Source organism: Thalassophryne amazonica, chromosome 18 (genome assembly GCF_902500255.1).
Source record: "Thalassophryne amazonica chromosome 18, fThaAma1.1, whole genome shotgun sequence".
Classification (NCBI taxonomy): domain Eukaryota; kingdom Metazoa; phylum Chordata; class Actinopteri; order Batrachoidiformes; family Batrachoididae; genus Thalassophryne; species Thalassophryne amazonica.
Genome location: NC_047120.1, coordinates 67358570 through 67381145, shown reverse-complemented (window position 1 = coordinate 67381145; position 22576 = coordinate 67358570). Strand labels below are relative to the sequence as shown.

Here is a 22576-nt window from a genome sequence, read left to right as displayed (position 1 = left end):
TCTTCACATAAGCCTGAAAAAGACACAGATCCTGTACCAACCTCCAGCCAACATGGTGAAACCCATGCTGACTGCTATGGAACTGCACAGACAGGTCCTGGAGAATATGGCTCACTTTCAATACGTGGGCAGCCATGTGTCATCAAACTCTGACACTGATGACAAGATCCAACACTGACTCAAGTGTGCAGGAACTGCCTTCGGCCGGTTACTTGTGTGCTTTAACAACAGAGACCTTCGACATGAAACAAAACTTCTCATCTACAACGCCATTGCCATGCCAACCCTGTTGTATGGATCTGAAACCAGGGCCACCTGCCACCACCCACATTGCCTGAGGAGTATCCTCTGCATCAGGTGGGGTGACTACCATATCAACATCAGGGCCCTAGCTGAAGCCAAGCTACAGAGCATAGAGTGTGTGATCATCAAGAACCAGCTTCCGTGGGTGGGTCACGCTGTCAGGATGGCGGGCAACTGACTTCCCAAACAGATCTTCTACTCTCAGCTGAGTGAAGGAAGTAAAGTGAAGTGTCCAGAGGAGGACAGAACAAATGCTACAAGGACCTCCTGAGAACTGCTCCATCGACTGGAAGACCTGGGAAGAGCAAGTGAGGGAACTAGCCAGCTGGTGAGAAATGATCTGCACTGGAGTGGATGTCTTTGAAAAAATGTAAATGAACAACACAGAGGAGAAGATGAGAAAGAGGAAGGACAGAGCGCAAGATCCTGACTGGTAGACGCTTCCTGTAGTAAGCATGTGCAGCGTTTGTAAGAAGGCAAAGGCTATACGCCCAACCGTTGGGCAGATAAATATAATGTCTTACCTTATTCGCCCAACCGTTGGGCAGATGAGTCATACATTGACCGTTACATGCAAAACCATTGTGCAGATAAATAGAATGTCTTATCTTATTTGCCCAACTGTGATCGTGTATTTGACATGTGTTTTTTACACCACTTTTTAAGGCTCTATTGCAGCGTATGTTTGACACATTTAACGGCGTCGTCTTTAATTACTGTGAAAACACTGCAATGGATCAAAACAGACAAACTTTATAAGCATCTTGAACGGAAGCCTGTTAACAATGACGAAACAGTTTTTGAACAAAATGCTGCTTGTTGGCTGTAAGATGGTGTTAGTTTGACACAGTTTCCTGGGTGTGATGAGCCAAACAGAACTGCTTTAGATCACAGCCCCTCGGCGGGGTGCGAACCCTCCCGCAGCCGGTGAAAAAATATCTGCCTTTTTTTCCTCCTGCGTTGAAACCGGAAGTGACCTTACAAGCGCGATCATTGGTCGGTTGTGGTTGGGCGTATATGCTTGCGTATTTACTTTATTGAACCAACGGTTGGGCGTATAGCCACTCCGTTATAAGAAACAGTGTGCATCAACACTGGAGCTGTTCAGTCATCTCCACGTCCACCATCCTGTCCGGGAATTGATCAAGAGACTATCTTCCTCGCCACGACGGGTTATTCACATACACTCTGTGATCATGGTGGGATTTTAAAGGCCCACAGATACAGTAAGTGCAGCCCACGGCCCCTTTATTGCTTCAGTCTGCATGTGGTACATTTTAAATATCATACACGAGATGTCCCAGCATGCCACGCTGGAACATTTACTCTCTGATGTTGCACATGTGACAGAGAACACAACTTCTTTCCCACTAATTAAACAACTTTTCTGAATGAATGCACACGCACATTGTAATTGCCTCAATGTGGACTGCTTTCTTGATTGGAAATTCCCCAAAATCTGGGCCAATGAGCGAATGTGACGCGGCCAAGTCTTGCTCACTCAGTTTCCGAGCCGGTCTGAGCTCACCGCACCTTGTGGTTTCTCAGCTCATTGTTAGCTGTGTCTTAAATCTAAAAAACAAGAATCACTGCTGGCACAGGAAAGGACTTTACAAAGGGGAACCGTCTGTTATTAGTGCCATCTATCAGCTGGTACGACGTGGACGCCATCAGCCCGACACCAAACACACACGGATTGGATGCACATGAAGCGGGAAGCAGTGCTGGTTCCCAGATTTTCCCCAAAGACACTTTATTTTGGATATTTTTTTTCCTCCCCCTCCTTCTCCTCTTGTAAAGTATTCAGCTGGAGCTCTCTGCCAGGGTTTGAGGGGTAATTAATCTCATTTCCTCTCCAAAGGAGCACAGCCATCAGCAATTAACCAATTCCTCTGAGTTGGTTAAGTTAAACTGCTGGGACTTTTCTGCGATGGTTTTCACGACAGACAAAGGAAGGTGTGTTCCTCCTCTGTGGGATTCTCAGGGTGGCTGAACGTTCTCACCCAGTCAGACATGAAGCACAGACAGACACCAGTGTAACACGCACACAGCCACCGGTTCGGGTGTTATCTCACTGGGTTGTGATAAATTGCGAACGCCATTCATGAGATTTCACGGGGCTTTGTGATTTCCCTGTGTGAGTCACAGAGTGGCGATCTTGTGTTGCTTGAATTTTGAACATGACAAAAAATTTGTGCGACAAAGTTTGTCTCTAAGTAGTCACAGAGTCAGTGCGGGCATCTCCAACCCTTCTCGATTTAGTTTCCCCGTGAGTCAGAAAGTGTGTAACGTGAGAGAGAACCCGTGAGGGGTTGGCGAAGCACTCTTCCTTTTATATGATTGGAGAGGAACTGCGTTTCTGGAAGCGGTGTGATGACGGCCGAGTGAGTCCAACAGCCTCCAGCCAAGTGACTCTGATGCAGCTCAGCTACAACCCAGAGTGCAGGCGGGGCAGCGGGCTGGACGAGTCCTGTGCAGCAGCAGCGGAGAAGGAGGAGGAGGAGGAGGAGGCGCGGGATCTGGATTTCTTTTTTCTTTTTCTTTTTTTGAAGACTACAATGGAAATGGGTTTCATGCTTTATTGTGTTGTCCTCAGCAAGTTTACATACTGTATTGTTTATTTTATGCACATGCTGAATAAATTAAATCAAATCAAAAGATGCACAACCCTGATGTGCTGCTGAACATCGCAGCGTGCCGTGTCACGGAGAAGTGGCTGTTCCAGCGAGACAGAGGAGTGCTTCAAGAGGATCCCAGAGCCCGGCCTCCAGAGGATCATATGCTGGTCATTTCTGGGAGAAGAGGAGAATGGATCTAACGTGGACAATAATAATAACAATGAGATGCAGTGGGCTGTTACTCTGCCGGACATCGTTCTACAAGTCTCCGAGGGCACTGCCACCAGACAAAACATCCACTCTTTTCTTCCCTTTGTTTCATCTTCATAGAGACATGCTAGGCCATTTTTACCTCCGCCAAGGAGGTTATGTTTTCAGTCGCGTTTGTTTGTTTCTGTCTGTCAGCAGGATAACTCAAAAGGTTTTGAACAGATTTTAATGAAATTTTGTGGAGTGGTTGGAAATGACAAGAGGAACAAGTGATTAAATTTTAGTGGTGATCTGGATCACGATCCGGATCCAGGAATTTTTTTAAGGATTCTTCACCATTGCGGGATAGGGGGAATTTTGACATTCTAGTTTCTAACACCACAAAAACAAGGCAGAAAGGCTTGAAAAAAAATGAAAGTGTAACATAGTCAAATGTTCTATCAAACAACAAAGTTTGGTGATGATCGGATCCGGATTCCGGATCTGGTGATCCAGAATATGCAAAAATATAGGGAAAATAGAAAATGTGTCAATGTGAGGTGACAAATGAAGCTAGAGATGCACAACTAACACCAAATTGTAGCTGAATCTGTACTGATTCAGTACGGTGTCATCAGATTTGGTGTAGCTTCAAATGTTATGGAGCTAGATCCAGAAGAAAACCGCCATTACCGAAAAATAATTTTATACAGTAACTTTTCAACTAATAAAGACATAAAAGTGATTTCAAGTTCTAGTGGTATGTTTTCATGGTCAAGGATGTCAAATATAATGGAAAGAAAAGTGTATGTATCATAGTTTAGGTTGAAACACTGAATTCTTGAATAGATCACTGTGCCAAGGAGGGAATCTCTTTAGGGTCAGTGACCCTATGGCCTTGGCAGAGGTTGCTTCTAGTTAATTATATGTTATTATTTATTTATTTTATTTTATGAGTATTTAAGAGCTTTCCCTTCCATAGCTATAGTCTTGGGTATTTCCACAGCCTCATTTCACATAATAGCAGCATTATAGCAGCCCACAGCCACACTGAGCTCTTTGGTTCCAAATGTGTCGTTATTTCAGAGCAATTCCAAGTGACAATTGTCGCTAATTAACTGATTTTCTTGCAAATTTGTGTCTCCAACTACTCTCCAACAGCAGACCATTGTGACCGGAGGACCTTTGTGGCCGGGACGGCAGTGGGATTTGAACACCTGACTGCTCGAATCGAAGACCAAAACTCTACCAAGTCAGCCAAAGGGGAACTCCCCACGAGCCAAGCTAGTAGGAATATCTTTTCAATCTGGACTTCATCCTGCTACATATTTCCCCACCATTTTTGATTTTGTCCTGAAGTCACAGGTGCATTTAAGCACATTCTGTGACTACCCACATTCTGTCGACAATGCCAGTTTGTGACCGGAGGACCTTTGTGGCCGGGACAGCGGTGGAATTCAAACAGTGGACTGCTCTATCTTTGTGGCCGGGACGGCGGTGGGATTCGAACAGCGGACTGCTCTATCTTTGTGGCTGGGACGGCGGTGGGATTCGAACAGGGGACTGCTCTATCTTTGTGGCCGGGACAGCAGTGGGATTCGAACACCATACTGCTCGAACTGAAGACCAAAACCCTACCAGGTCAGCCAAAGGGGAATTCCCCACTAGCCAAGCTAGCAGGAACATCTTTTCAACCTGGACTTCATGTTCCTACATTACACTTTGCTGATAGTTCACAACAAACAGTCAAAGTAAATTGGTTGAGGGTGTATTTGTTCCCTTTGATCTGTAGTAAATATGATTCTAAGATGACTTGAAAAGTACCTCTTTTCACGACAAAAATTATATATCGTATGTCCCTGAGTACAAGCTGCACATTTTTTTCTGTATTAACCGCTTTTTAATTTGGGATTTTAACAACAAATGGCTACTGTAACAACTGCAAAAATGTTTGAGTTGTAAAGTTGGACATTTCAACATGGGCATCTATGGGGACTGACCTGCTTTTGGAGCCAGCTTCAAGTGGCCTTTCAAGGAACTGCAGATTTTGTCGCTTGCACTTTCTGTTTATTTTTCAGCAATGAGCGGTGTCGTTTGTTACCCATCGTACTTTTCTGTCTCATTTTAACAAGTCTGAAACTTTGCAAGTGCTCATATTTTAAATTTGTTTACAGTTTGCAAAGTCATCTGAAAACAAAGACTGGTCCAAATCCCCAGAAATACCACCAGTCACAATGAAAATAGTTCAGTTTGTGCTTTGACACAAACTGAAGCATGGTGAAACTGTTTCCTGACTGTTCTTCTCAGATAGCATATCTCTGCTGTCTGACCATCTGATCCCATCCTTTCTGACTGGATGAGATGTTGCCTGCCCACCAGGGGAAAGATCAGCCAACAAGGAGCTGCCAAAACACTGATGACTGAGTTGGATCAGGCATTGTTTTTTTCTTGTTTTTTTACTTCCAGAATAAAAGTCCACACCTATTCCACAACAATCTATTATAGATAGATAGATAGATAGATAGATAGATAGATAGATAGATAGATAGATAGATAGATAGATAGATAGATAGATAGATAGATAGATAGATAGATAGATAGAAAATGCAAAAATCCACTTTTGTTCCACTTTTGTTTTCAGGAGTCAAAGTAAGACATCTTTTATGAACACAACATCCTTATTTCTCTTGAATTTTGTTCAGAAATTTGTTCCAAGTCTGTGCTTGTGAGCACTTCACATTTGACAAAATAATCCATCCAAAGATGCTGATTAAACAGCATGATTATTGCACAGGTGTTCCTTGGACTGATCCCAAAACATGCTGTCACAGTCTATATGTTCAGCAAATTCAAACTATTGCAGAATTGATACTTCACATCATACATCTTTTCAGGAAGTTAATATATTTCTGAAAAATAAATATTTAACATTTGCAATAAAAAACAAACAAACAAACAAACTCCCCCCCAAGAAAAATCTGTAGATAAAAAGCCATTTACAGGCATCTAAGAAACTAAATGTTTATGCGCCTGTCGCTTTAAATGGAGAGGAGCTGCTGCTGACCACGCCCCCTCTTTGACGGTACAGGCAGCAAGAATGATGTAAAGGTTGAGGAGTTCATCTATGTCCCACGGATTGGGTGGGTGTGTTACGCATTACAAAGAGCAGATCAGTGGGTGTGTCTCAGAGAGTAAACAGGAGGCCATATATGGACCTCTGTGACATATGTCACAGAAGTATAAAATGAGTCATTTCAAGCTGAAATCCTGTGGAGTTTCTACATGCACTTACCTAAATAAGTGGGACATTAACCTTCTTTTGTAATATGAAAACTCAACTGCATCTAAAGTTTCTCTGCACAATATGACACCTTTAAAGCGCAGAAATTTCCTCCTGGTTTTAATGGTGTAAAATTGAAATAAATAGGTGAGATCCAACATTTACCACATTTACATTCTGCGTGATTTCACAGCCTTTTACTTGGCCTTCACATATATGAAACAGAAGGCAGAGGAGTATTTGATGTGAAGTTTTCCTTCCTACCGTGAAGCTTCACATACTGGTGGAGCACTGGAGCCTGAACAGAGACCTCTTTCTTTCAGCAGCTTCTATACTTTTAACCATTTAAAAAATTTCCCCAAATCCTACCCTGAATGGCTTTGTTTTGCAAAACCCTTTCAATGGCAATCTTTGCAACATGCAGCTTCCAAGAACATGCAGACAGGAAGGAATTCAGCAGGAGAATCCCCCGTGATTGGCAACGACGTCCAGCAGGAAATAAAACCTTGACACTCATGTCTCGGTAGCCTTCAGCTAAATTATACACCACACTTCATGAGACAGGAGAAGGGGAAGCTATACGCTGTAAAACCTGATAAGTTAGTCCCGCTCAAAATGTTTGAGGAAACTGATGACCTCAACCCAACAAACTCAAATAATTCAAACATCAGTAATTGTTTTCAAGCAAGATAAATTAACTTGGTTGATTAGTGTACTATATATATATATATATATATATATATATATATATATATATATATACACACACCCACACACTTAGTATAAAGTGAATAGTGTGAACTTCATTTCCTGTGTCCCAAAAAAATATGCAACATTTTATCAGCAAAGAAAATGGTCAAAGCATATGTCTAGGAAATAAATTTATGACTGGATAGAAAGCTGAAAGGTTGAAGTTTTTCATACGGATGTCAATATTGGCCCTGCATTTTGTCAGTCTCTTAGACAACATGTTCAATGGAGGCCCCGCGCTGGCCAATTACGGCCTGCAAACGCTTTGGGGAAAGTGTCCTGAGGAATGTTTTGGATTTCTCTGCAGATGTTTTCCTTCAATGCATCGATGCTTGGCGTCAACATAAACTTCAGGGTCTCTGCAAGTAAAAAAGAAACATAAGTGATTAAGTTTGTACCATTTAAGAGTCAAACCGAGTGTTTTAAATGTTGTATATTTTTTTGGGGACACCCTATATATATTGCACTCATTCATAAAATTCTGTCAATAAATATGAAATACAACCAATTTCGACCATGGACCTTTGAGTCATACTCCGTTCTTCACACTGACCCTCCAACTTGTGGTTTAGCATCTTTAGCAAGCACACTGACACAACAACAACAATAATAATCACAATAATCATAATAATTAGCACTGTCTTGGTGGCTTCCCTCACCAGTCTCCTTATGGTCACTCATTTTGAGAACTGCTGACTTCAGATAGATTTACCATACAGTACCATACTGTTTGTATTTCTTAATGATTGATGTAAATAAATTTGAACACATATCCAGGGACTTGGAAATGTTTATGTATCCGTCCCTTGACCTGTCCAAAAAAAGAAAAAAAAATGGTTGTAAAAGTGATGCTTTGTATGAACAATCATTCTGATCTGATCTTTGTAGTTAGCATTGTAGAAGAAGTTGGGTTATCAATATGTAGACCAAAGTTAGATTCCCTGTCATGCTTCCTGTCTGTGTACTTGAACAAGACACTTCATCTGCATTGATTCAGTCCCAGCTGTACATGAGTACCAGCCTTGGCTGGAGAAGTGACCGGCCAGAGGGAGTCATAGACGCTTGTGCACTTCACAATATGGAATCTGGTGTCTCTTGACTGACCTCTACTGGTGGTTGGCTCTCACTGCGGTATTGTATCACTTCCTGTTCCGGAGCACAGCGGTGTTTTTCTGTATCTGTTAGCTGTTTAATCTGTGCAGTTAGACTGATCTAGTTACCTAGATAACGATTTGTTTCACAGTGTAATCTTCACGTGCCTTAACTAAAGCACTCCCTCTGCTGAATCACCTCTAAATTATTTACACATTATTCACTTTGTGTGTTTTTAGGAATCCGCTAGCTTAGCGCAGCTACTAGCTCTTAGCCGATTTAGCATGGCGGCTTCTCCTGTCTCTCCCGCACTTTTCTGCTCTGGGTGTGAAATGTTTAGTTATTCCTCGGCATCCTTTAGCAGTAATGGTACTTGTAATAAGTGTAGCTTATTCGTAGCTTTGGAGGCCAGGCTGGGCGAATTGGAGACTCGGCTCCGCACCGTGGAAAATTCTACAGCTAGCCAGGCCCCTGTAGTCGGTGCGGACCAAGGTAGCTTAGCTGCCGTTAATTCCCTTCCAGCAGATCCCGAGCAGCCGGGAAAGCAGACCGACTGGGTGACTGTGAGGAGGAAGCGTAGTTCTAAACAGAAGCCCCGTGTACACCACCAACCCGTTCACATCTCTAACCGTTTTTCCCCACTCGGCGACACACCCACTGAGGATCAAACTCTGGTTATTGGCGACTCTGTTTTGAGAAATGTGAAGTTAGCAACACCAGCAACCATAGTCAATTGTCTTCCGGGGGCCAGAGCAGGCAACATTGAAGGAAATTTGAAACTGCTGGCTAAGGCTAAGCGTAAATTTGGTAAGATTGTAATTCACGTCGGCAGTAATGACACCCGGTTACGCCAATTGGAGGTCACTAAAATTAACATTGAATCGGTGTGTAACTTTGCAAAAACAATGTCGGACTCTGTAGTTTTCTCTGGGCCCCTCCCCAATCGGACCGGGAGTGACATGTTTAGCCGCATGTTCTCCTTGAATTGCTGGCTGTCTGAGTGGTGTCCAAAAAATGAGGTGGGCTTCATAGATAATTGGCAAAGCTTCTGGGGAAAACCTGGTCTTGTTAGGAGAGACGGCATCCATCCCACTTTGGATGGAGCAGCTCTCATTTCTAGAAATCTGGCCAATTTTCTTAAATCCTCCAAACCATGTCTATCCAGGGTTGGGACCAGGAAGCAGAGTTGTAGTCTTACACACCTCTCTGCAGCTTCTCTCCCCCTGCCATCCCCTCATTACCCCATCCCCGTAGAGACGGTGCCTGCTCCCAGACCACCAATAACCAGCAAAAATCTATTTAAGCATAAAAATTCAAAAAGAAAAAATAATATAGCACCTTCAACTGCACCACAGACTAAAACAGTTAAATGTGGTCTATTAAACATTAGGTCTCTCTCTTAAGTCCCTGTTAGTAAATGATATAATAATTGATCAACATATTGATTTATTCTGCCTTACAGAAACCTGGTTACAGCAGGATGAATATGTTAGTTTAAATGAGTCAACACCCCCGAGTCACACTAACTGCCAGAATGCTCGTAGCGCGGGCCGAGGCGGAGGATTAGCAGCAATCTTCCATTCCAGCTTATTAATTAATCAAAAACCCAGACAGAGCTTTAATTCATTTGAAAGCTTGACTCTTAGTCTTGTCCATCCAAATTGGAAGTCCCAAAAACCAGTTTTATTTGTTATTATCTATCGTCCACCTGGTTGTTACTGTGAGTTTCTCTGTGAATTTTCAGACCTTTTGTCTGACTTAGTGCTTAGCTCAGATAAGATAATTATAGTGGGCGATTTTAACATCCACACAGATGCTGAGAATGACAGCCTCAGCACTGCATTTAATCTATTATTAGACTCTATTGGCTTTGCTCAAAATGTAAATGAGTCCACCCACCACTTTAATCATATCTTAGATCTTGTTCTGACTTATGGTATGGAAATTGAAGACTTAACAGTATTCCCTGAAAACTCCCTTCTGTCTGATCATTTGTTAATAACATTTACATTTACTCTGATGGACTACCCAGCAGTGGGGAATAAGTTTCATTACACTAGAAGTCTTTCAGAAAGCGCTGTAACTAGGTTTAAGGATATGATTCCTTCTTTATGTTCTCTAATGCCATATACCAACACAGTGCAGAGTAGCTACCTAAACTCTGTAAGTGAGATAGAGTATCTCGTCAATAGTTTTACATCCTCATTGAAGACAACTTTGGATGCTGTAGCTCCTCTGAAAAAGAGAGCTTTAAATCAGAAGTGCCTGACTCCGTGGTATAACTCACAAACTCGCAGCTTAAAGCAGATAACCCGTAAGTTGGAGAGGAAATGGCATCTCACTAATTTAGAAGATCTTCACTTAGCCTGGAAAAAGAGTCTGTTGCTCTATAAAAAGCCCTCAGTAAAGCTAGGACATCTTACTACTCATCACTAATTGAAGAAAATAAGAACAACCCCAGGTTTCTTTTCAGCACTGTAGCCAGGCTGACAAAGAGTCAGAGCTCTATTGAGCCGAGTATTCCTTTAACTTTAACTAGTAATGACTTCATGACTTTCTTTGCTAATAAAATTTTAACTATTAGAGAAAAAATTACTCATAACCATCCCAAAGACGTATCGTTATCTTTGGCTGCTTTCAGTGATGCCGGCATTTGGTTAGACTCTCTCTCCGATTGTTCTGTCTGAGTTATTTTCATTAGTTACTTCCTCCAAACCATCAACATGTCTATTAGACCCCATTCCTATCAGGCTGCTCAAGGAAGCCCTACCATTAATTAATGCTTCGATCTTAAATTTGATCTATCTTTATTAGTTGGCTATGTACCACAAGCTTTTAAGCTGGCAGTAATTAAACCATTACTTAAAAAGCCATCACTTGACCCAGCTATCTTAGCTAATTATAGGCCAATCTCCAACCTTCCTTTTCTCTCAAAAATTCTTGAAAGGGTAGTTGTAAAACAGCTAACTGATCATCTGCAGAGGAATGGTCTATTTGAAGAGTTTCAGTCAGGTTTTAGAATTCATCATAGTACACAAACAGCATTAGTGAAGGTTACAAATGATCTTCTTATGGCCTCAGACAGTGGACTCATCTCTGTGCTTGTTCTGTTAGACCTCAGTGCTGCTTTTGATACTGTTGACCATAAAATTTTATTACAGAGCTTAGAGCATGCCATAGGTATTAAAGGCACTGCACTGCAGTGGTTTGAATCATATTTATCTAATAGATTACAATTTGTTCATGTAAATGGGGAATCTTCTTCACAGACTAAGGTTAATTATGGAGTTCCACAAGGTTCTGTGCTAGGACCAATTTTATTCACTTTATACATGTTTCCCTTAGGCAGTATTATTAGACGGCATTGCTTAAATTTTCATTGTTACGCAGATGATACCCAGCTTTATCTATCCATGAAGCCAGAGAACACACACCAATTAGCTAAACTGCAGGATTGTCTTACAGACATAAAGACATGGATGACCTCTAATTTCCTGCTTTTAAACTCAGATAAAACTGAAGTTATTGTACTTGGCCCCACAAATCTTAGAAGCATGGTGTCTAACCAGATTCTCTGTATGCACCACTCTGCATTTAATCATTAGTGATTGATCTCTGCTCCCCTCCACAGCATGTCTTTTTCCTGGTTCTCTCCCTCAGCCCCAACCAGTCCCAGCAGAAGACTGCCCCTCCCTGAGCCTGGTTCTGCTGGAGGTTTCTTCCTGTTAAAAGGGAGTTTTTCCTTCCCACTGTTGCCAAGTGCTTGCTCACAGGGGGTCGTTTTGACCATTGGGGTTTTTCCGTAATTATTGTATGGCCTTGCCTTACAATATAAGGCTCCTTGGGGCAACTGTTTGTTGTGATTTGGTGCTATATAAATAAAATTGATTTGATTTGATTTGGTGTAAGCACCGGCACCAATGGACATCAGGCGGCCTATATAGGGACTAGTTATGAATGCTTCTTGTTGTCCTTTATTTGTCCAATGACTTATTGGCTCTGAAAATGGAGAGACAGTGTATCAGAATGTCTATAATTCCTAAATGGCTAATGAGACATTTCTCACAGGGAGGCATGCTACATGGCAAAAGTGTAGCTGACGTTTCCTCATAATGCCAGTAATACTCCTAATCTTAGTCTCCCTAAGTAACCACATGATTGGCACAAAGTCATTTCAGGGGTACAAAAGGATCCTCTGAAGAGTCTTAGTATGAACGACATCCAGTTGTGGTTTTATGTCAGTGGTTAGTGACCAAGTCTCACAACCACACAGTAGGACAGGAAGTGCCTTGGACCTTCGTTCTGCAATGATATTGGCTTCACCCGTGTCCAGTGACCTCATGACTTCCCAGGTGTCTGTCAGTCTTACAGGCTGAGGATTCAGAGACTTGAAAGTCAAAGCCAAGACAAGTGAATGTCTCTCCAAGTTCAACACTTTGGCCGCACACAGACGCCCTTGTGGTGGCTGAGTCCAGGAAGTCACTGAAAGCCTGGATCTCAGCCTCGATCCAGTATGATCACAAACCCAAATGCTCGGACTCGTTGCTCGGCTGTTTAAATTCAGCTCTGTCTGTGTCCAAATACTCATGGACCAACTGTATAAATAGTGAGAAAATGAGTCGATAAAGGATGAGCTGCAGCGTCAGAGAGAACAGGAGCACATCCAGCAGAGTTACATCACACAGTTCATCCTGAACAAGCCAATAAATCCACAAAAGCAGCACTGTGGGGAATAAATGTCAGCGACAGCGGGAGCAGCAGCTCGCTGTCAACAACATCCAATATTCACAAGTTAATTCATTTCTACTGCAGCGGCGTGATAAAAGCGTCAAGCCAGAGATCAATAGGAAGAACCTATTTCAGGTGATCAATATCCAGAAATGGCATTCATATCTGCTGGATGTTTACGGTATCAACAAATGGTGGAGGAGGGAGAGAATGAGGACGTGGAGGGACGTGCACTCAGGCTGGAGATCACACTCACGCGCACGGTGCACACCCAAGAGTGTGAGATGAATTTCAGCAGGGAGATGATAAAGTTAATTAAATTATTAGTTCAATCAATTAATTAATTAAATCTGGGCTGTGACCCAGGTCTGTGTAGATTTTATCATTCAATCTATTACAGTAATTTATTTAACACTGGGGGGTTGTCTCCTTTGATCTCTCTCTTTAACACTTTTGCTCTGTGATGTCACAAAGAACCGTTGAGGACTGCCAATGGGTTTATGGGCAAGAGAGAGAGAGAGAGAGAGAAGGGAAGAAAAGAAAAGAAAGAACAGGAAAAACAAAAGTAATTTAAACAGGAAAAATAAAAATAAAGGGAAGAAACAGGAAACCAAAGAAGATAAATGAAATGTAAACAAAAGCAAAATAATGTAAAGGAAAGGATGGGAAAGGGAAATTTATGAATTAAAGAATGAGAAAACATTAGAAAGGAGAGAAAAGAATGATAAAAAGAGGTTAGTGTTATGTGTCGGACGCAGCCCAGAGAACCGACCAGCGTTTGAAGGACCCAGTATAAAATAAGCAGAGCACGGTACAAAGGATAACAGAGTTTAATGAACATAACAGTGCTGTGAAAAATATAAAAGTGTGCGGTCTGGCGTGGTGGATTGCGGTGCGCTCCCAGCAGCGCTAACGGTCCGGAGCCAGAACTGGTTCGGACCCAAGGACCCCGCCGACACCCCCCAGGTGGCCGCGACAAACCGAGTCTGTGAAAGAAGGAATCATTATGTGAGTCCACACTCAACACACAGAGAGAACGCTCAAAGGTGCACAAACAGCAAACACTTCCTGGCTTAATTACTAATCAGCTTCCCACCCTGCAGGCATGGAACATCCAGTTCACAAACTCACTGCAGCGGAAGCTGATTTAAACAACCAACATACAGCTCAATATAATAAGGTGTGAGGGACACCACATTTACTGACTGTATAAATGTTAGTCACAAATCTAACGTACCTCAGGAAGTGTGCTGACGAGCGTGAGACCTCACCCCCTCCTCTTTCACAGACCATGCATCAAACCTGGACATTCTCTGCATCCACTGATGATGAGATGGCTCCCGAGATGACGATCTCACCCGTCTGGTCACAAGGTCGAGTCTCTGGCAAATACACACTGTATACTCCAGTCTTAAATGCCACCATGTTCCAATCCATGTAGATGCACCACAGCTGTGAGTCCTGACGAGCCGCAGGTGATCAGGGTGAGGTCCTGATAAACTCAGCTACACAGCCACTCAGTCCCAAATGCAAGCCACCTGGAAGGAAAAACAAAAGACAGAAACAAAAAGGCAGCCAGGCCCCCCAGCCATACAACAGTTAGGAAGGAATGGGAAAATAAAATAAAGAAATGAAAGAATTAAAGAACAGGAAAAGACTGGAAAACAAAGCAAAAGATGAAAAAACAAATGACTAGAATGGGAAATTAAGGAATTAAAGGATGGGAGAGGAATGAAAAGAACAGAAAGTTAAGTAAAGAGGAACAAATTGAATTAAAACAAAGTGAAATGAACAGAAAGAGAGAAAAGGATACAGGAAATGAAAGGTATGAGAAGGACAAAAAATGAAGAAAAGAAAGAAAATCAAAGCAAAAAAAAAAAAAAAAGTCCAAAGGGTCTGTGTTTATTTTTTTCAAATATCTGCCTCATAAAAAAATTGGAATGAAATAAAGATGTCGTTGCCAGTCTGTACTGTGGTGAGACATCTCGTGGGTGCAATAAATATGTACATGGTGAGGTAGAGGAAGACTGAGGCGTGGGGCCGACACGGGGTAGGGGTGGGGCAACAACTGATGTCTAACTATGAATGGGGTCCAAATCCCTCTTAGCGTGACCCTGAGCTGTCCATGTTAATGTCTGGCCTGTCATTACACCGGTCCAGTTCAGGCAGCGCTGACATGATCCGTCACCGGATTAAGACCGAACACAAACCCACATTTCATTACGGCTTCAAAAAGAGAACAAGGGAGAGGAAGAGAACAAAAGATGAGAGGTTAGTTTCCTGTCAGCAACAATGTAAAGGTCATTCACCTTTAAATCCTTATGTTCCCCTTAAAGCCCCCCCCACAAAAAAAAAACAAGGCAGGAAAAACCATTCTGAACTAAAATTCTATTTTTTTAATAAATATTGCTGCTCCTTTACACCAAATGTGAACACCAGAGATCACACCCTCATATGTGTCGCTTCATAAACATGTCAGCAAAATTTTATGAGGCTTTGGAAAAGTAGAATGCAGTGAGTGACTGAATGAGTCCAACTGTCTCCACTTTAACACAATCAGGGCCGGTGTCACTGACCGAACAGTCCCCCCTAAAAATCGGCCCACCCTGCCTTCACTGTGTCATTAGCCGCAGTTCACCAATTATCACCTCGTTTCTGCTTAAAACTGACTTTAGAATGATTTAAGAGGTTTGACCTTTATCATTTGATGGTTAATAATCACATAAATCCACTTGATCACTTTGAGTGAAGAGACTCTGTCTCAGACGAGCGGCTGAGCTCCGAAAGGACGCATGCGCAGTGGAGGCAGGGCGGTCTGTTCGGTCTGTGACACCGACTCAAGCCATTTTGATGTCCTAGGCGCGATTAAGGTTTTAAATGGACCACAATGGAAATAAGTGTTTTCACTTTCTTGTGTCATCCATGTATTTTTAACAAATTTACAATTATATTCATTACTTACATTGAACTTACTAAATAAAAATCACACACGCACACACTTGCAATTTTAATATAAAAATGATTTACTGCCCCCTGCTGGAATGCCTTGTGAGTCCAGAATGTAGTTAGCAACATTCGTTGTTCAATGTTGTTAGCTAATATTCGTAGTTTCTCCAAAAATATTAGTCCTATCAACGTTCTGTTCTGGAGCCGTTCATCCTTGACCCAGACTACAAAAGCATACCAAATGGAAAATGCCAGCTCTCACCAGTTTGTCTGAGATCAGAGTTATACACATGCACACAGAGCTTTTTGTCTGTTCTGCATTCTGCCGCAATCAGGTGCTTTTATTTTTATACACCCACAAACAGAGATGTGGTCGAAGACATCAAACGCAATAGAGTTCCCACTCATGGTAACGGCAACATGACACTGAACTAAACAGACTAAACAAACTGAACTACAAAACACAATAAATCAATAACACTAACAACACTGTTAAATTAACATAAACCACAATAACAGCATTTAAAACCTCAAAACCCCAAACGCCCATGTTGCACTGCAGCACAATGTCCATTGTTCACTGTTGTTAGCCACTATTGCTAATTTCTCCAAATGTATTAGTCCTATCAACTTTTTGTTTTCACAGCATTCATCCTTGACACAAAATACATAAACGTACCAAATGTCAGCTCTCCCCAGTTTCTCTGTGATCAAAGCTGCACATGCACGCATGCATTCATAAACACACACAGAGGGCATTTGGCTATTATAATATAGATGGTGCTACGGTCAGTGAATACTTTGTACTTGTATTTGGTAACAATGGGCCTTATACAGTGTCCTCCAAAAGTATTGGAACACTTGGTATTTCACACATTTTAATTTGTTTATGCCATTTTAAATACAAAAAATTCTAAAATTATCATCCTTAAAGTCAAACTGAAAGCAAATCTCTACAACTTGATATAAATATATAATAAATAAAAACACAATTAAAAATATAAAAGCCAAGATGATGGATTGCATAAGTAATGGAACACTTTGGTATAATACCTGTAAATAATCAGTTTTATTGCCAGTTTTCTTCAGACAAGTCAGGGGATGGATACATAAACATTTCCAAGTCCCTGAATATGTCTTGGACTTTATTTACATCATTTATGAAGAAATACAAACAGTATGGCACTCTATGTTACGATTAGCAACACAAAATGAACCCAATTACGTAGGCAGCAGACAAATGGGAGGCAGGTGATAACACGGGTGATTTATTAACCACAACACGTAAGATTAGTCCAACAACCAAAGTGAGCACAAAGGGGTTAAACACCAGTTACAATCAGCCAGTGTAAATATGCGCACATCATCACCAGGTGCAAGGCTACTGTAGTGAACATGAAACAATAAAAAAGCCTGCACACTTACTCCTTTGTTACTGCATTTAATGTGACAATGTTTCGATCCCACTGGATCTTCCTCTGGTCATGACCAGATGGTCACCAAGATGGAGGCTGCTTGTAATCACAGGTGCTTTATAATTATTATTTTTTTTTAAATAATAATACAAATATGCTCCTTGGCAGCAAGTCTTGAATGACTGAAAATTATGTAAATATCTTTTTTTTATTTTTAAATATAAATACAGTTTCCAATTTTTTTAAACATATTCTTGGTAAACCTACAAGATCCAGCCTTGTCCTTCTGTAAAAAAAAACAAAAAAAACAAAATAATAATAATAATAAAAACCCTGAAAAGTAGCAAACCTGGGAGCTCAAACATGTTTCGAGCTCCATTCTAGCTTTAAAGTGGCTGCACTGTTCTCTTGCTTCTCACTCATATTTTCTGCCACAGCTCTGTTTTTCTCTCTTTTATCTCTTCATCAGATCTTCATTTACTCCCTCAGCCCCCCCCCATCCTTCCTGCCCCTCACGCTCTGTTATCGCCCTCCTTCTTTGTGTTTTAGACGTCTGTCAAATGCAATGAAATAATATTTGCTTCAAACATTTCTTTTCTTATTGAAGTCATTCTCTTCCTCTTTTTTTTTCCAGTGGAAATTTTGAAATTAGGTGTCTGCTGATTGCAGCAGTTGCAGCTCAAAATCTGTCTGCGACCACCTCATCCCACCATCTCCTCCTGGAACGACCCTCCTCCCTGTGTGATCCGGCTGCGAGTGACAAATGCTCTCAGGAGACCAACACCGACACTTAGGGAAGCAGCATGTCAACTCAATAAACAGCAATTTATTGGCAGCGGGCTGAATACATCCTATCAGGAGAGCTGCTTATCGGTGGTTAGAGATTATTACAGAGACGAGAGAGTCCAGCCTGACAAGACAGAAATGGACAAATGTGCATCTGCACAAATATTTTATGTTGAATCATTTGCAGAAACAAATGATTTCATTACCATTCTTAAACACTATGAATGATGGTAATAAATAGTAATTTTTTTTTTTAGGAATATCCCAATCTGATCACAGTAATTGGTATCAGGATTGGTCAAAACATTTTTTGATTGATTGAAATTGTATTTATTCAACACGAGACACACACATCAGTGTGCATTCCATCTCACTCTGCTTCATAAGCTCTGTGCTGACAGCTTGCTGCACGTGCCACAGTGCACGTTTTAAAAAGCATATTTATGCTCTGCCTCCCTTCAAATATGTACCAAGTCTGTTTCTGATGGATGTGAAGGGCAGCACGCGTTGAAGAACAGATGTTCAGAAGGTGGCAGACAAACTGCATGGAAATGGAACCGCAGCTGTTTGTGATTTTCCGCCTTCTGTCCAGCAGGTTGTAGACACATCTACGAGGTATTATATAGGCAAATCAAAATTGCTTTTTCGATTGATCTGGAGTATCAAAATTCACTGCAAACTAACTAGTTCAGGCTCATTATGCTGTTTTTTTTTAATTTGGTGAGTTGAAAGATGAGAGGATTTATTGTTTTTGAGTTACTGTCAACAAAAGTTGGCTGTTACTCACTCACTCACTCACTCACTCACTCACTCACTCACTCACTCACTCACTCACTCACTCACTCACTCACTCACTCACTCACTCACTCACTCACTCACTCACTCACTCACTCACTCATGTTTTTGCTGTCCAGCTCCTGTAGTTACCAAGGAATACTCAGAAATATACAGAAACATCTGGAATACAAAATTTTAGTCCCCTGAAACCCTTTGATTGAGCAAATGTGACGTCCCCATATAATACGTGGACACGGGGTCACAGGAGGTTACAGTGATCAACATTTGTTGCCTTACAGCTGTTGCATGTTCAGCATAAAATAATAATAATAAAATAATTTTATTTGTATCACACTTTCAAACTATTTTCACAAAGTGTTTCAAAATAATTGCAGTAAAAAATATAAAAGAAAAAATAGACAGAAATTAAAGCAATTCTTTATAATATCTGTACTTGTTATTAATCATGTTATACTGTTATAATGTTATATAATGCAATATTAATTATCATATATTAATGTCATTGCCAAAACGGGATAGTCCTCCAAAACTGGTGCACATATTAAAACAAAATTAAATTAAATTTAATTCAATTCGTCTATAATGCCATAATTATATCATGTCAAATAAGCTCATAAGACATACAAGGAAAAAAATGTGAAAAACTTAATTAATGCATTAAAGTTCATGCGATGGCAAATTTTGGGCTCTTAATTTCTGCTTCTTTACTTTATTTTTCCAGATTAAAGCTTCTGTTAAAACGTAATATTAGTGCAGATTATTAAAAGGAAAGTTGAGTTGGAAAAGAATTAGAGAACACAAAAGTGGACGTTTTGTGGCAAATTTGGAGAAATGAAACACACACACACACACACACACACACACACACACACACACACACACACACACACACACACACACACACACACACACACACACACACACACACACACACACACACACACACACAAAATATTCTGAGTTAAGGTGTCCTCTAAAATCACAGATATCAGCCAGCAGGTTACAAGACTTTCGAAGAAACTAGAGCGCGCAGAGAAAATATTAAAATTCGTTTGTTTTTTGATTTATTAGCTGTTATCCTGATTCGGGGCAACGTGTATGATTTAATTTTAGTTCCACACGCGCACGTGTTTTTTTGTTTTTTTTTTGTTTGTTTTTTTGTAGTTCAAATGGATTCTCCTCACCTGTACCATTCCAGTCCCTTATCATAGAAGCGGTCGAAGAAGTGCGGCTCTGAGCCCACCGCTCTCACGTCCGGATGGATGCGCAGAAACTCCAGCAGCGCCCGCGTGCCACCTTTCTTCACGCCTATGATGACGGCCTGAGGAAACTTTTTACTGCCGAAATTATTGGCTATAGACATGTTGCTTGTGATCGGCTCCTCTGGAACCTCGTCTGTGCTGACAGTCCCCAAATCCGACAGCTGTCCGCGGACAAACGAAGACGCGTTGGAGGCGCCCGGGTGATGCGCTCGCGCTTCTTGTCCATTACGCGAGGGAATTTTGCTGTGAAAACGGGTTTGCTGGTCGTACACGGGCCTGAGTAAAGATTCACAGTATCCGTTGAGGCAATAAAAGAGGTAAGTGAAGAGAACTAGCATGGTAAAGAAGACGGACAGTTTGGACTGCGCCTTCAGGTGTCCACAGTTGAGCGCTGCTCTCCATTTACTACATCCCATGAGTCGCAACCCTGAGCGCGAGGACACAACGCAGGAATACTGGTCACATCACATCGCTTGGTGCTTTCAAAGCGATTCAAAGTTTGAAACAAAAATAACTGCGCTCCTGCTTCCACTTGGTGTGGCGCAAAAGGTGGCCACCGCGCGTAAAAACGCGGCGCATGATTCCCCAGCGGGTTGTTTTTCAGCACCTCGCGTACAAGTGCTGACTTCTTCAGCGAAGCCCCGATCTCAGCCGGGAGATGTTTGTGATATGTGCGTCCCGCAGCGCTCCGTGGCTCCTTCTGGGCTCCCGTGGGCGCGTCCGTGGCTCCTTCTGGGCTCCCGTGGGCGCGTCCGTGGCTCCTTCTGGGCTCCCGTGGGCGCGTCCGTGGCTCCTTTTGCGCTCTCTCGGCGCTCCTGTGTGCACTTCCGTGGCTCCTTGGCAGCTGCTCCATAGAGGAGCCTTCCACAGCCCTTCAAGTCTGGCCACCAAATCCACGCCCGTGAAGTACACGCCCCTTCCATTACCAACCTGTGGCACTCAAATATTTAATGGAACAACACTCCACACGGAGAAACGCGCACAACATGACGATCACGTCACCTTTACGTTGGTAAGTTCTAGAAGATTTACAGGCCAGTTGAGCTGTTTTCTGTAGACAGCTCTTGGCCACCTGCATGTCTGTACCTTTTACGCTCGTGCGCAACAGGTGTGATCGCCTCCTGTTACTGCATCCAAAGCAAACACGCCTCAGCTCAGACCACCAACACCGTCTCTCTGTCTTCATACTTTCTCTTCTGCGCGTAAACATTTTATATAAACTGTTTGACTCCAAAATAAATATGTGAAAGTGGTGAGGCAATGTCTTTAAACCCACTGAAGCACAAACTAGTGGAAAGTATTTTGGAACAGAATCCTTCATGTGGCCTCAGAAATCCTTGTTTGTTCCAGATTCATATCAATCAATTTTTTTATATAGCGCCAAATCACAACAAACAGTTGCCCCAAGGCGCTTTATATTGTAAGGCAGGCCATACAATAATTATGTAAAACCCCAACGGTCAAAACGACTCCCTGTGAGCAAGCACTTGGCTACAGTGGGAAGGAAAAACTCCCTTTTAACAGGAAGAAACCTCCAGCAGAACCAGGCTCAGGGAGGGGCAGTCTTCTGCTGGGACTGGTTGGGGCTGAGGGATCATGCTGTGGAGGGGAGCAGAGATCGATCACTAATGATTAAATGCAGAGTGGTGCATACAGAGCAAAAAGAGAAAGAAACAATGCATCATGGGAACCCCCCAGCAGTCTAAGTCTATAGCAGCATAACTAAGGGATGGTTCAGGGTCACCTGATCCAGCCCTAACTATAAGCTTTAGCAAAAAGGAAAGTTTTAAGCCTAATCTTAAAAGTAGAGAGGGTGTCTGTCTCCCTGATCTGAATTGGGAGCTGGTTCCACAGGAGAGGAGCCTGAAAGCTGAAGGCTCTGCCTCCCATTCTACTCTTACAAACCCTAGGAACTACAAGTAAGCCTGCAGTCTGAGAGCGAAGCGCTCTATTGGGGTGATATGGTACTACGAGGTCCCTAAGATAAGATGGGACCTGATTATTCAAAACCTTATAAGTAAGAAGAAGAATTTTAAATTCTATTCTAGAATTAACAGGAAGCCAATGAAGAGAGGCCAATATGGGTGAGATATGCTCTCTCCTTCTAGTCCCTGTTAGCACTCTAGCTGCAGCATTTTGAATTAACTGAAGGCTTTTTAGGGAACTTTTAGGACAACCTGATAATAATGAATTACAATAGTCCAGCCTAGAGGAAATAAATGCATGAATTAGTTTTTCAGCATCACTCTGAGACAAGACCTTTCTGATTTTAGAGATATTGCATAAATGCAAAAAAGCAGTCCTACATATTTGTTTAATATGCGCTTTGAATGACATATCCTGATCAAAATGACTCCAAGATTTCTCACAGTATTACTAGAGCTCAGGGTAATGCCATCCAGAGTAAGG

General features: G+C 41.9%; 1 protein-coding gene across 1 annotated transcript in view; it reads right to left on the bottom strand.

The window, feature by feature from the left end:
• The window catches only part of si:dkey-121b10.7 (heparan sulfate glucosamine 3-O-sulfotransferase 6), a 38606-nt gene extending 17605 nt beyond the window's left edge, over nt 1–21001 (bottom strand). Inside the window, exon 1 of the mRNA XM_034194588.1 lies at nt 20090–21001. Within this exon, the coding sequence (XP_034050479.1) occupies nt 20090–20583 (494 nt within the window). The 5' untranslated portion in view covers nt 20584–21001. The remainder of the gene's footprint in view (nt 1–20089) is intronic.
• Between the last annotated feature and the right edge of the window lie 1575 nt (nt 21002–22576).